The sequence below is a fragment of the Gracilinanus agilis genome, chromosome 2 (genome assembly GCF_016433145.1).
Source record: "Gracilinanus agilis isolate LMUSP501 chromosome 2, AgileGrace, whole genome shotgun sequence".
Taxonomy (NCBI): domain Eukaryota; kingdom Metazoa; phylum Chordata; class Mammalia; order Didelphimorphia; family Didelphidae; genus Gracilinanus; species Gracilinanus agilis.
In genome coordinates, this window is record NC_058131.1 from 243576956 (window position 1) to 243589980 (window position 13025).

A 13025-nucleotide genomic window follows, 5' to 3' on the forward strand; every position below is an offset into this window, starting at 1 on the left:
TGTTATGCATTATGCAATTGAAGTCATACAAAACAGTCATATTATCCATGATGCAAAATAAAAGGCAAGGGAAAATACAGAAAATGAGAAAAAAAGAAACCTCGTGCTTCAATCTGCACTTAGAGTTCATGATTTCTTTCTCTGGAAATAATATTTTTTATCCTGAATCCTTTGGAATTTTCTTGGATCATTGTATTGACAATAATCATTATGATATTGCTGTCAGTGCATATAATGTTCTATTGGTTATGTTCACTTATTTTGAATCATCTCATATAAATCTTTCTCAGATTTTCTGAAATTATCCCCTTCTTCATTTCTTTTAGCACAATAGTATTCCTTTCCATTCATATGCCACAATTTGTTCAGCCATTCCCCCACTGATGGGCATCCCCTCAAATTAGAATTCTTTAATACCACATAAAAGAACTACTATAAATATTTTTGTACATATAGTTCTTTTTTCCTTTTTTTTAAAAATGTCTTTGGAATAGACAGTAATATTGCTAGGTCATAATTGTATGCAATTTTATAGCCTTGTAGACATAGTTCCAAATTGTTCTGCAGAATAGTTGGAACATTTCACAATTCTACCAACAGTACACTGGTGTCAATTTTTCCATATTCCCTTCAGAATTTGTTTTTCTTTTCTGTCATATTAGCTAATCTGAGAGATATTAAGTAGTATCTCAGAATTGTTTCAATTTGTATTCTCTAATTATTAGTGATCTAGAGCATTTTTTTATGACCATCGATGGCTTTGTATTTCCTGAAAACTTCCTGTTAATATCTTTTAATCATTTACCCACTTTTTATAAATTTAAGTTCTCTACTTTTGTTTTTATTTTTTATTTTTTATTTTATTTTTTAATTTTTATTTTAAACCCTTAACTTCTGTGTATTGACTTATAGGTGGAAGAGTGGTAAGGGTAGGCAATGGGGGTCAAGTGACTTGCCCAGGGTCACACAGCTGGGAAGTGTCTGAGGCCGGATTTGAACCTAGGACCTCCCGTCTCTAGGCCTGGCTCTCAACCCACTGAGCTACCCAGCTGCCCCCGGTGTTCTCTACTTTTGTGAGAGAAACTTACTATATGAAATTTAGGCTGTGCTATATACTATAAAAATGTATTTCCCCAATTTCCTTTTTCCAATTTTGATTGCATTGGTTTTATTTGACATTCATATAATCAAAATCATCCATTTTATCTCCTGTGATCTCTATATTGCTTCTTTGGTCATTAGACCTTCCCTTATCCATAAATATGAAAGGTAATTTTTTATGCTCCCTTGATATGGTTATCTCACCCTTTATATCCAAATACCATATTCATTTTTACTAATCTTACAATATTGGTATGAGATATTGGTGTGTCTCTATTTTCTGCCAGACTGCTTCCCAGTAGTGTTGAATAGTGAGTTCTTGCCTCCCTGAACTTATTTTTGGGTTTATCAAACACTAGGTGTCTATGATCATTTACTTTCATGTTTCATACCTAATCTACTATACTGATCAACCACTCTGTTTCTCTTCTAGTACCAGATTTGTTTGATGTCTTTCTTTATAATAAAGATTTAAATGGGAAAAAAACGTTTAGTAAAAACAACCTGCACATTATACCTGAAACAAATGGAACATTTCATACCCATAGTTTGCTACTTCTATATTAAAGAGGATGATAATTTTTCTCATCTCTTTTAACACCTAAATTTTTACTGAACTATTCTTAGAAATGGTTGAATTTATGTTCTTCCATATTAATTTTTTAGAAAATGAAATTCTTTTCTTTTTCCAGTATTCTTACACCTTAATCCTCAGTGTACTGTGTGATACAGTGACACTGGCCCTCCTTCTTAGTCATTCTTTTCTAAATTGAAAAAAGCATTAAATCAGATTCATTATATATAGTCAAAAAGCATTTATGGATGCTCTGTCCTCTGCTAAGAATTAGTACTACCAAGAGAGGTAGAAGATATATCTTGCTGTGAAGGAACTCAGTCTAATGGAGTCAACGTGCAAAGACAACATTAAAAAAATGAAATACGTACAGGATAAATTGAAGATAATAAATAGCAAAGGGAAGGCATCACTAATAAAGGGAATTAGGAAAGCCCTCTAGAAGAATTTTACTAGGATTTTAGTTTGGATTTGAAAGAAGCTGGCGAGGCAGGAAATCAAAATGAAGATGGAGAGAATTCTAGGCAGAGATAGACTTTTTGAATGATTAAGAAGGAGGGCCAGTGTCAATGTATCACAAGAGTACATTGAAGGTGATTAAGGTGTAAGTATACTGGAAAAAATAAGAAGAGTAGTTATGAAAGACTTTCAATAAAACATGATTTTATAATTGATCCTGGTAATAGAGAAACACTTGGATTGATTGAACAGAGTTAGGGGTTGACATAGCCATTCCTTGATTCTAGATGAAGACTGTTTATAGACTAAATAAGTCATGGAACTCAACCAGTATACTGTTGTAGTAATTCTGGCATGAGGGATGTACCAGGATGATAGCAATTTCAGAGGAGAGAAGATAATATATAGAAGAGACAAAAAGATTGAAATGAGAGGATTTGGCAACAATAGATGTGGGGGTTGAAAGGGAGTAAAGCTTGGAGACTGAAATTAGTTTTTGAGCCTGAGTTATTGTGAGGGTGGTGGTCCTTAACCATAATAGGGGACTAACTAAGGTTTAAGAATTTTGAGGAAAAGATAGTGAGTTCTGTTTTGGGCATGTTGAATTTAAGATGTCTAGAAGACATCCAAAGTAGCTAGGAGGTACAGTGGATAAGAGTGCCAGGCCTAGAGTCAGTAAGATTCTGCTTTCTGAATTCAAATCTGCTGAGTAACCCTGGGAAAATCCCCTAACCCTATTTACGTCAGTTCCTCATCTGTAAAATGGACTGAAGAAGGAAATGGCCAACTACTCTTATATTTCTGCCAAGAAAATCTCCAAAGGGTCAGACATAACATAACTGGAAATGACTGAACTTTATAGGACTGCCATCTTGAGATATCTAATAGTCAATTGGCCATGTGAGAGTCAGGAAGGAATTTAGTGCTGGATAAGTAGATCTGAGAATTATCAGCATAAAGATGATAATTGAAACCATGACGAGATCATCTTGTGAATTAATTTAGAGGGAGAAGGACAAAAGACAGAGCCTTGAAGGACACTCAACTTTAGTGGGTATGTCTTGGACAAATATCTAGGAAAGGAAACCAAGAAGGAGGGGTTAGAGGAGTAAGAGAACTAGGAGAAAGTAGTATCACCAAAACCTTGAAGTAGGAGACTTTGAGGGAGAAAAAGGTTCTTGACAATGTCAAAAGACTGTAGAGAGGTCAGGAAGGATTGAGAAAAAGCCATTAGATTTTGCAAATAAGAGATAAGTGGTAATCTGGAGAGCATAGTTTAAAATGAATGGTGAGGTCAGAAGCCAGACTGTATTGAGTTAATGGCCTATTCAAGTTGTTTAGCCATAAGAATGGGGGAGGCATGGGCATGTTTGTGGGCAGTAGAGAAGTAACCAATAGTTATGTTGTTCAATGTTAGAAGTATGCTTTCCTGATCATAACCAGGAAAACATTTTATGCAGTAATAGGAATATTCTTTAATGATCAACTGTGAATTTGCTATTTTCAGTAAATACAGTGATTCAAGAAAATACTGGAGCACTTATAAGAAGAAAAATTCTACCCACCTCCAGAGAAAGAACTTAATGGAGTCTGAATGTTGACCGGAGCATACTTTAAGATTTTTCTTTATTATTCTTGGGGTTTTGTTTCTTGCCTGTGTTTTCTTTCGCAACGTGACTATTATAGAAATGTTTTGCTTGCCTGCACGTGGATGATCTATAACAAATTGCTCACCATGTCAGGGAAGGAAAGAATTTCTAGCTCAAAATTAAAAAAAACAAAAAACAAAATGCCCACCAATCCGTTATTTGTTTATTTATTTGAGGAGTTTTTATTTACATTGAGAGAAACATTTCAAAAGGAGTGTGTTTTCCTTTTTAAATGTAAAACTTTCAAAAGTCTCCTTTAACATCTGACTTTTAATTTTATCTGTGTAGGATACTCATCAATAATTTATTATCTTAGAGATACTTGGAATACTTAAAAAGGCTGATTGAACTTGCCCATGGCTACCCAGCTAGTTTGTGTCAAGAGATTGGCTATGAACCTAGACCTTCTGAACAAATGGCTGGCTTGCTTTCTTTAAAAAAAAAAAAAAAACAACTTGTAGGACCGCTGTGGGCTTAGTGGATAGAAAGCCAGTCCTGGATTCAAATTTGGCCTCAAGTGGGACAGGTTTATTCACTCTACGGTGTTACACTTTGGAGACTCCACAGCCAGTTTCTCATCTCCAAACCCCTTCATTTTTCATTTTTATACATAAATCAGTGGGCCTCAGGACAATTAGCAACTTGTCCACAGCCTCACAAGGGATTCAGGTTTAGGCTGGCAATCATATTTAGTAGCTAAATCAGGTTCTAATTTAGGTTGTGTCAGAACCTCATTTTTGCCTGATACCCTACCCCCCTGCTTTACTAGATTTTTTGAGGAAAGCACTTAATAAATAAATCATGACGTTTTCTCTAAATTTGTGCTTCTTAGTAGTTAAATGCTTTTAACCTGAAATTCACTCATGTAATGCATCAATAGCAATATAAAAACCTCATATATCTTGTAGTGTCACGGCCCTTATTTGTGATATTATTATAAAAGTCATCATTGTTTCTATTCATTTTGCTATCAGAAATTATCTTCCTCTTATTGAATTATTTTTGTCTGTTTGGTGTATGGTAGTTTATGTCTTTATCTTCTGAATTTAGTGACTGGTTTGTTGGTGTTTTTTTTTTCTGTGATAATTTTTCCTTTTTTAATTTTATAGATATTGACACCAGACGCAGGGCTGCTTGTGATTTAGTAAGAGGACTATGCAAGTTTTTCGAAGGACCTGTGACAGGAATTTTCTCTGGTTATGTCAATTCCATGCTGCAGGAATATGCCAAGAATCCGTCTGTGAACTGGAAACACAAAGATGCAGCAATTTATTTAGTAACGTCATTAGCTTCGAAAGCTCAGACACAAAGAGTAATGCCTTTCATTTTATTTATTTATTCGTTTGTTTAAAAGAAATTATTGGAAATCTTGTCAGTCTTAGTCTGGTAGGGGGGAATCTGGTGCTAAAGGGGAAAAGAACACTGGTTAGAAAATTAGGAGAATGTGTTCCAGTACCAGTTCTATTCTGTCCTGCCTTTGTGACTTGGGATAAAACTGTTGAGCTTTTCTTGGCTTCATTTTCCTCATCTTTAAATAGAGATTGCCTATACTCAGGAGGGCCTGGGTCAAATTTGGCCTCAGGTACTTCCTAGCTGTATGACCTGTGAAGTCACTTAACCCCAATTACCTAGTCCTTCTTGCTCTTCTTCAAATTGATATTAAAACAGAACATAGGGGTTTCGTTTTGTTTTTTTTTTGTTTTTTAAGGGATTGGATCCTCTATATTTTTAATTACAGTTCTGGTGTGCTGTTAATAGAAATCAAGAAATAATAGTATTGTGACTGTAGATGGTCTTCGTTTGCCTGCGTCACTAGTTAGAGGTAGTTACAGGTATCTCCTGTGTAGGAAGTACTTAAATACTCAGTTCTTTAGTATTTGACTGCAAAACACCTTTCTCATAAATAATCTAGGCAATACAGGCTGAACTGGGACTTGAAGAATTTAGGTCTTTTTACTCTATTTCCAGTGCTCTTTTTATTATTTTTATATAACCATAATTCTTTTAACTTCATTCACAGTGAATGATCCTGGTGACACATGATGGACTGTTGAAATTGAAAATAATTAACCAGATATTATACTTTTTACTTGATCTAATTTTTTTTTCTTTCTAAAATATATCAGAGATATGTGCACATTGGCATAGTCATTCCATTGATTTATGGTGCATTCAAGTTTTGTTTTTTTTTTTTCAGTATTCTGCTATATTTTCTCTATCTCTGTCTGATACTTTTTATTTATTGACTATTTTGTTTATATTTTGAAGTATTAGACTTTATTTTAAATATTAAAATTTCAAACTTCATATTCCTAATATGGTAGGTTAGGATATCTAAGCTTTTTATTTCACTTGAATTTAAATTTATTTTTCAGCATGGAATTACACAAGCAAACGAACTTGTAAATCTTACTGAGTTTTTTGTGAATCACATTCAGCCTGATTTGAAATCAGCCAATGGTAAGTTAAGTTTTGTTAGCTTTCTCCTCTACGTTTTGTTATGGATTCATTTTTTCTATAGATTAAATCTGATTATAGAAAAGATCCCACTAAAGACCCAAAAAAACCCAAAATTTTATTATTATGGAGGTCTCTTAGAGTGTAATGAAATTTTTTTATATGGATCAATTAAATCTTATTTAATTCTTTTTTGCTTCATAAGAGTACATTTATACTTAAAAAAACAACAAACATTATTTAGACATCAGGGATAAAATTCCTGTAATTGTCTGGACCCTAATATCACATAATAACAGTAAAAGTTTGCTTTTATACAATGCCTTAAGGTTTGCAGAGGTCTTTACAAATGTTTTTTGATCCTCACAACAACCTTGTCAAATAGTGCTATTATTATATCCATTCTACAAATGAAAATTTTAAAGCAGCCAGAAATTAAATAACTTCCCCAGGATAATATAGTCTACAGTCAAATTTGAAATCAAGTCTTCTGTCTACTGATCTGTTATCCACTAGTTTTCCACAAACAATTTTTCAGTTAGTGAGATTCAGTCTACCTTTATATGGTAGTCCTTTCAATTAGTTTATTTCCATGGTTTTAGAGAACTGGCAGTAGATTTACAATCTTGTATTTGGGGTTTAGCCCTGTTTTAGAGCTGAGCCATTGTCCCTTTCTTATTAGATTTTGGGGTAATCCACAATAAATTTAGTGGACTACTTACATATACTAGCTTCTCTTACTGAATGTTGCCATGCTAACTGAGCACTTGGCGTCAAGGAAGGATTTAGAACCAGTTCTGCTATAACATGACATGTTTTCCCCAGAAAGTACCATGCCTAATTGCATAATTAAAAATGCAAGACTTATGGGAAAACGTAAGATTAGGAGTACAATGTTCAATGACATTTTTAAAAAAGATAGGAACATAATTAAAAATAGATAAATATATAAACAGTGCAATAAATAATGACATTGTCCTTGACCTCAGCCTTCTACTTTCCCCAATTCTGATTCTTACCTGGCATGGCAGGTCATTAGGTCAGTGTTCCAGGCCCCTACGTCCCCCACTCACTCCTACCCCTAAGGTTGTAAGGTGTAAGGTAGACCAACCTTCTGCCTACAGGTCCAACTGTACTAGAAGATATACAGTTGATGAGATGCTTTACCTTGACAAAAACCTGAAGTTTATATGTAGAAGTAGACGTCATAAGGATAGTGAATTATTTTGAAGTTATGCAGTTTTCTGCATTCTTGTGGTTTCTCTCAGAAGAAGTAATAAAACTTAAGTAAACCCTGAAATTTACATTACGTTCAAAATGTTCCCTAATCAGTTACTGTGGAACAAATTGATATTTTCAAAACAAACTGTTAATAGCAGAGTTGCATGTTTCTGATATAAAATATTTTTGTAATAGCTCTTAATTGCTGTTAAGAATTCTTATGATTTTTCCTAAAGGACTGGGAAAAGATAAAAATGATTTTTACCCCCAGATGTCTTTAAGTTTCTGAATGATTTGCTTATGATTCACTTTTAGTGATTTAGTTAAGCTTATGACTTGTTACCATGGTATTGTTTTTCTTAATAGTGAATGAATTTCCTGTACTTAAAGCTGATGGTATCAAATATATCATGATTTTTAGGAATCAGGTAAGTTGCTTCCCCCCCCATTATCTGTAACCTCTTTAAAGTACTTTTAAAAATCTCACCAAAGTAAAGCTAAACATCTATGCCCTGATTTTTTTAGATAGAAATGGTCTTTAAACTGGAATATTTAGTATACAATGAGAACTAATACTATTGCTGTCTTTCATTTTTTAATAGACTTAACCTGAATATCTATTTTTGGCAGCTCCTTGTCTTTAGATTTTTCACAATGTTGGTTTTCATATTTTTCTGTTATTATAACAATTTTTTCTCTGCATTTTTCAATTTACACATAGACCTGCTGGATTCTTGCCAGTTAGAAACTGTCATTCTAATGTATTGAATTTAAAATTATTTGTTCCATTGTAGATACTTAGTCTGTTTTTAAAAATTTTAATGTATGAAATTGTTGAACAGGTTGGCATGGAGAATAGTTTGTTTTCAGAGTCAGGAAACCTGGGGTTAGATCCTGTCTTAGAAACACACTGGCCCCAGGATAATCTTGGGCAAATCATTTGTCCCTTAGCCAGTGGTTACAAACCTTTTAGAGGGACAGATGATGTGAGAATTGTTCTCAGGCACCTGTGGAAAGTAGGAGGGAACAGCCTGTCCCCACCTCCCTCTGGCTTTCTAGTAATCAACTCTGGCGAACTCTCTATGCTGGGGCAATGGCGTGAATGCCCACAGAGAGGGTTCTGAGTGACCCCTCTGGCAACATGTGCCATAGGTTTGCCACCATGACTCTAGACATTCTAGGAATCCGTCTGCATTTTTGTTTGTTTATTTGTTTGTTTGGACCTGGGCTTTAGCTGAGAAATAGTGCTGGTGAAATCACATGTCCAATCTTATTATAAAAGATGTTTTTAAACTTAAACTGTTTTCAAATGTGAGTAAAAACTTGTTTACTTTTATTTATATCTGATCATGTAGATGAACATGTTTTTATTATGAGTGGAAAACCCATTATTGAATTATTCAGGTACCTAAGGAGCAGCTTTTGGCTTCCATTCCTCTTTTGATCAATCATCTTCAAGCAGAAAGTATTGTGGTTCATACGTATGCAGCTCATGCTCTTGAAAGACTGTTTACCATGAAAGGATCTAACAACACTATACTGTAAGTTGTCTGACCCCTGAACTAAGGCGTTCATAGTTTTTAAGTTGCTAATTGGTATAATATAGAAACTATTTGACTTTATAGTTTTTGTGTAGTAGAAAATAGTAGAAAGTGTTGTGAGAATTCAGTGGTGGATCAATGGCATGGATGGTAGGAAAACAGTGAATGCTCAAAAAAATTCTTTGTAGCTTTGAGACTATTTGGTTTGGGTATGCATGACCTATGTTCCTACTTCTTGGAAAAAATTACCTTTCTAATTAAGTTTAGCTTTGGTTTGTCCTATCATTATTTTCTGAGTAGTTAGTCATCTAGTGGGAAATAGCCCTTTGGCTGGTAAAATGGTAAAATTTAGCTTGAGATTAAAATTTTTCCTTTAGGTAATACACAATAAATATAATTTTTGATATTAATTGGAAACTTTTTATATCTAGTATTACAGCTGCAGAAATTGCACCCTTTGTAGAGATTCTACTAACAAATCTTTTCAAGGCACTCACACTTCCTGGCTCTTCTGAAAATGAGTATATAATGAAAGGTAAGCATTTCTCCAACATATCTTGTGACCATAACTCGCTATCCAGTCTCAGATGGCAGACAGTAATTACTTGGAATTGGACCTAGTTACATGCCTTAAAAACTGTGTGTCTGCCAAAGCCAAATCAGAAAATTTCTAAAATATTTAGAAGAAGTATTAGGAAAATATTAACTTAATTATGAATTAAGATTTTTGTAGGAAAAATACATTTCAGAAATAGTACACTTTTACTAAAGACATGGCTTAGTTTTTGTGTTTTTTTTATTGCAAAGTAATTTCAGTATCCTATGCCTTAGCGGTAATGATTGCCATCATTCTATCATGTTAGTGTTTTCAGCTGCAAAGTGCTTGTATAACATTTGCTTAAAGCAGTGGTATCAAATGCAAATAGAAGTAAGGAACCCCTTATCCACAGATGGAGCAGCTAGGTGCTGCAGTGAATAGAGAACTGGATCTGGAATCAAAAAGACTCGGGTTCAAATGTGACCTCAGACAGTTACTCGCTGTCTGGGCAAGTTATTTAGCCCTGATTGTCTTAGTTTCCTCATCTGCTAAATTAGATGGAGGAGGAAATGGCCAAACAATCCAGTATATTTGCCAAGAAACCCCAAGAAAAGGAGTCATCAAGAATCAGATATTACTGAAATAATTCAGCAACAACAACGACTATCCCTAGATAAGCAAGCAGGCTATATGTTTACTTATTTTTAAAATGTAGAATTATCTATGTTTTTATTTTGTGAAATATTTCCCAATTTTAATCTCGTCTGCCCAACTAGATAGTAGTGGTCCATTTTATACCTTTGGCTGAAAGTATAGTTCTCTGGGGCCTCTGCAGGTATTCTTAAAATTTCCCTCTTTTCTTTTTTCTCTCTGATTGTTAGCATTTCTTTGATCTCTATCCTCCTACAGGAGGCCCCTGTATCATGTAGGTTTGGTTTATTTACTTTGTAGTATTGGTGGTACTTGAAGCCTTTGAGAGTGGCCTTCTGCTGCTCCCAAATTTATACCTTTCTCTGATCTCTTGTTCTCTTTTTCCTCTTCTTCTTGTTTATGCCTTAGGTGTGATAAAATAGCCCAAGGGAACTAAATATAAGTAACTTTGGTTATCCACACCTCAGGTGGTGATATTCCTCCTTAAACTTTGAGGACTGGTTATATAGGGAACGAGGTAGAGTATTATAAAGTAGTCAGATTCCAAGGAAATATTTTAAATTTTGTTAAAATAATAATAGCTAACATTTATGTTGCATGTTAAGGTTTTCAGAAAGCTTTCCAAATGTTATCTTATGTAGAGGCCATTAGGTGAAATAACTTGCCAGAGGTGTCTGAGGTCAAATTTAAACTCTGTTCTTCCTGGTCTAAGCCTGGTGTTTTAGTCACTGTGCCACATACAGTCCATTTCACAATGGAACCAGAAGCTTTTTTTCTTAAGCTGTTACTGTTGTATTCTGGAATTTTGACTTAAGCCTAATTTCTTATGGGCCCCCCCCCCCTTTTTTTTCTTTTACAGCTATCATGAGAAGCTTTTCTCTCCTGCAAGAAGCCATAATTCCATATATCCCCACTCTCATCACACAGCTTACACAGAAGCTGTTAGCTGTTAGTAAGGTAAAGGGGTGACAATTCTGAAATAAAAATCATGTTCTGCATAATTCTTTGTGATAAATTAGAAGTTACAGGGTGGCATATTATTTTGAAATATCATTTTGCTAAATGGCACTCTGTTGGCCAAGAAGATTTCTAAAATTTTATGTTATCTTAGGGAGTGACATTGGACTCTGGAGAGAATTTGATTCCATATACAAGAGACATTTTTGCTTAGAAACTAATCCTTTTGCAATCAAATCTTTGTTTTGAAACCTTGTAATTTGCTATATTTTCATTTAAGGTTATGGCTGGAAAGAAATTTTTTTATAACAACAACTCATCCCCTACACCCAGGGTAAAACTTGTATTTTAGACTTTGGCCCCATCTTCAGAAATTTGGTTTGTCAAGAAAATTTGCCCATGAGTCTGTCTTCTCTTTCTGTTTTCTTCCTCTTTTCCTAAGTCTTTACTCCTTAGATCTCTTTAGAAGCAACTCTCAATCAGTTTCAAGGCCATTACTAATTTTATAAATGAATATTTGGGATAACTTACTAGGTTCAGAACTGGTGATTTCATAATTAACAGGTTACCTTTATAAATATCTGTTACTACTGCATGGAAAGATTTGGTTAAGCATTTGGAAAGCTATTTAATTGGATGATGTAATAGTTATTTAAGTCACCAAATAATCTCTAACGTCCTTTCCAGCTCTAAAATTCAGTGGTTTTATAATTACTTTCCTACAACTCCTGAAAGTATTTTTGTATAGAAGAATATTAATACAGTATTCTGAATTCTAGACACAGAAATTCTCCAGGGAACAATTTTTTAAAAATTTATTTTTATTCTCATCCAAAGGGTCTTCTTAAAGAGAGAAATGTCTGTAATCCCCTTAAGTACTTAGACTTCTCTTAATACAAGGTATATTAAAATAACATTCAAACTTTGAACAAGGAAAATTTTACAATATGATAAAACTTTATTATGCAATAGGAAAGGTAGTCACTTGATTTTTCTGGCATACATTTGGGAAACAAGTTTCCTAAAATCACTGGGTCTGACTTTAACTACCCTTTTAACTGGTAATTGAAGTAATAATGAGACTTCCTTTCCTCCCTTTGGTTTATACTGTGCAGAATCTTTTTGGAGAGATCACTCTAGGGCCTCCTGACTCTAAAAGTTGGGGCAAGAATGAGTCCCTGTGGCTAATTTATAGAAAGGGGAATCAGTAGTGATTTCCAATTTGAAATCTAAAGAATGACTAATATGGGTTTCTTTTTCAGATTAATCTTAAAGGCTTTAGACTAAGATAATATTTTGAATCCATCTTGGAGTCAATACTGTGTATTTTAAAGTCTTTCCTTTCCCAGAGATCTGACAAGTATACTATTCTGTGTTCACTTAACTTATTTATAGTTTCCCTCTTTATATTCAAGTCATTCACCCATTCTGAATTTATCTTGGTGTAGGGTGTGAGATGTTGATCTAGACCTAATCTCTCCCATATTGTTTTCCAAATTTCCCAGCAGTTTTTGTCAAATAGTGGATTCATGTCCCAAAAGTTGGGCTCTTTGGGTTTATCATACACTGTCTTGCTGATGTCATTTACCCCAAGTCTATTCCACTGATCCTCCTCTCTGTCTCTTAGCCAGTACCATATTGTTTTGATGACTGCTGCTTTATAGTATAGTTTAATATCTGGTACTGCTAGGCCCCCTTCCTTCACATTTTTTTTCATTATTTCCCTTGATATTCTTGATCTTTTGTTATTCCAAATGAAATTTGTTATAGTTTTTTCTAATTCAGTAAAGAAGTTTTTTGGTAGTTTGATAGGTATGGCGCTAAATAGGTAAATTAATTTGGGTAGAATGGTCATTTTTATTATGTTGGCTCGACCT

At 34.1% G+C, this 13025-nt stretch overlaps 1 protein-coding gene across 1 annotated transcript in view; it reads left to right on the forward strand.

Moving 5' to 3' along the window:
• The window catches only part of CSE1L (chromosome segregation 1 like), a 74371-nt gene that overhangs the window by 39824 nt on the left and 21522 nt on the right, over nt 1-13025 (forward strand). The window contains exons 12-17 of the mRNA XM_044663814.1: nt 4893-5095; nt 6159-6243; nt 7828-7889; nt 8866-9002; nt 9434-9537; nt 11051-11148. Of these exons, the coding sequence (XP_044519749.1) occupies nt 4893-5095; nt 6159-6243; nt 7828-7889; nt 8866-9002; nt 9434-9537; nt 11051-11148 (689 nt within the window). The remainder of the gene's footprint in view (nt 1-4892; nt 5096-6158; nt 6244-7827; nt 7890-8865; nt 9003-9433; nt 9538-11050; nt 11149-13025) is intronic.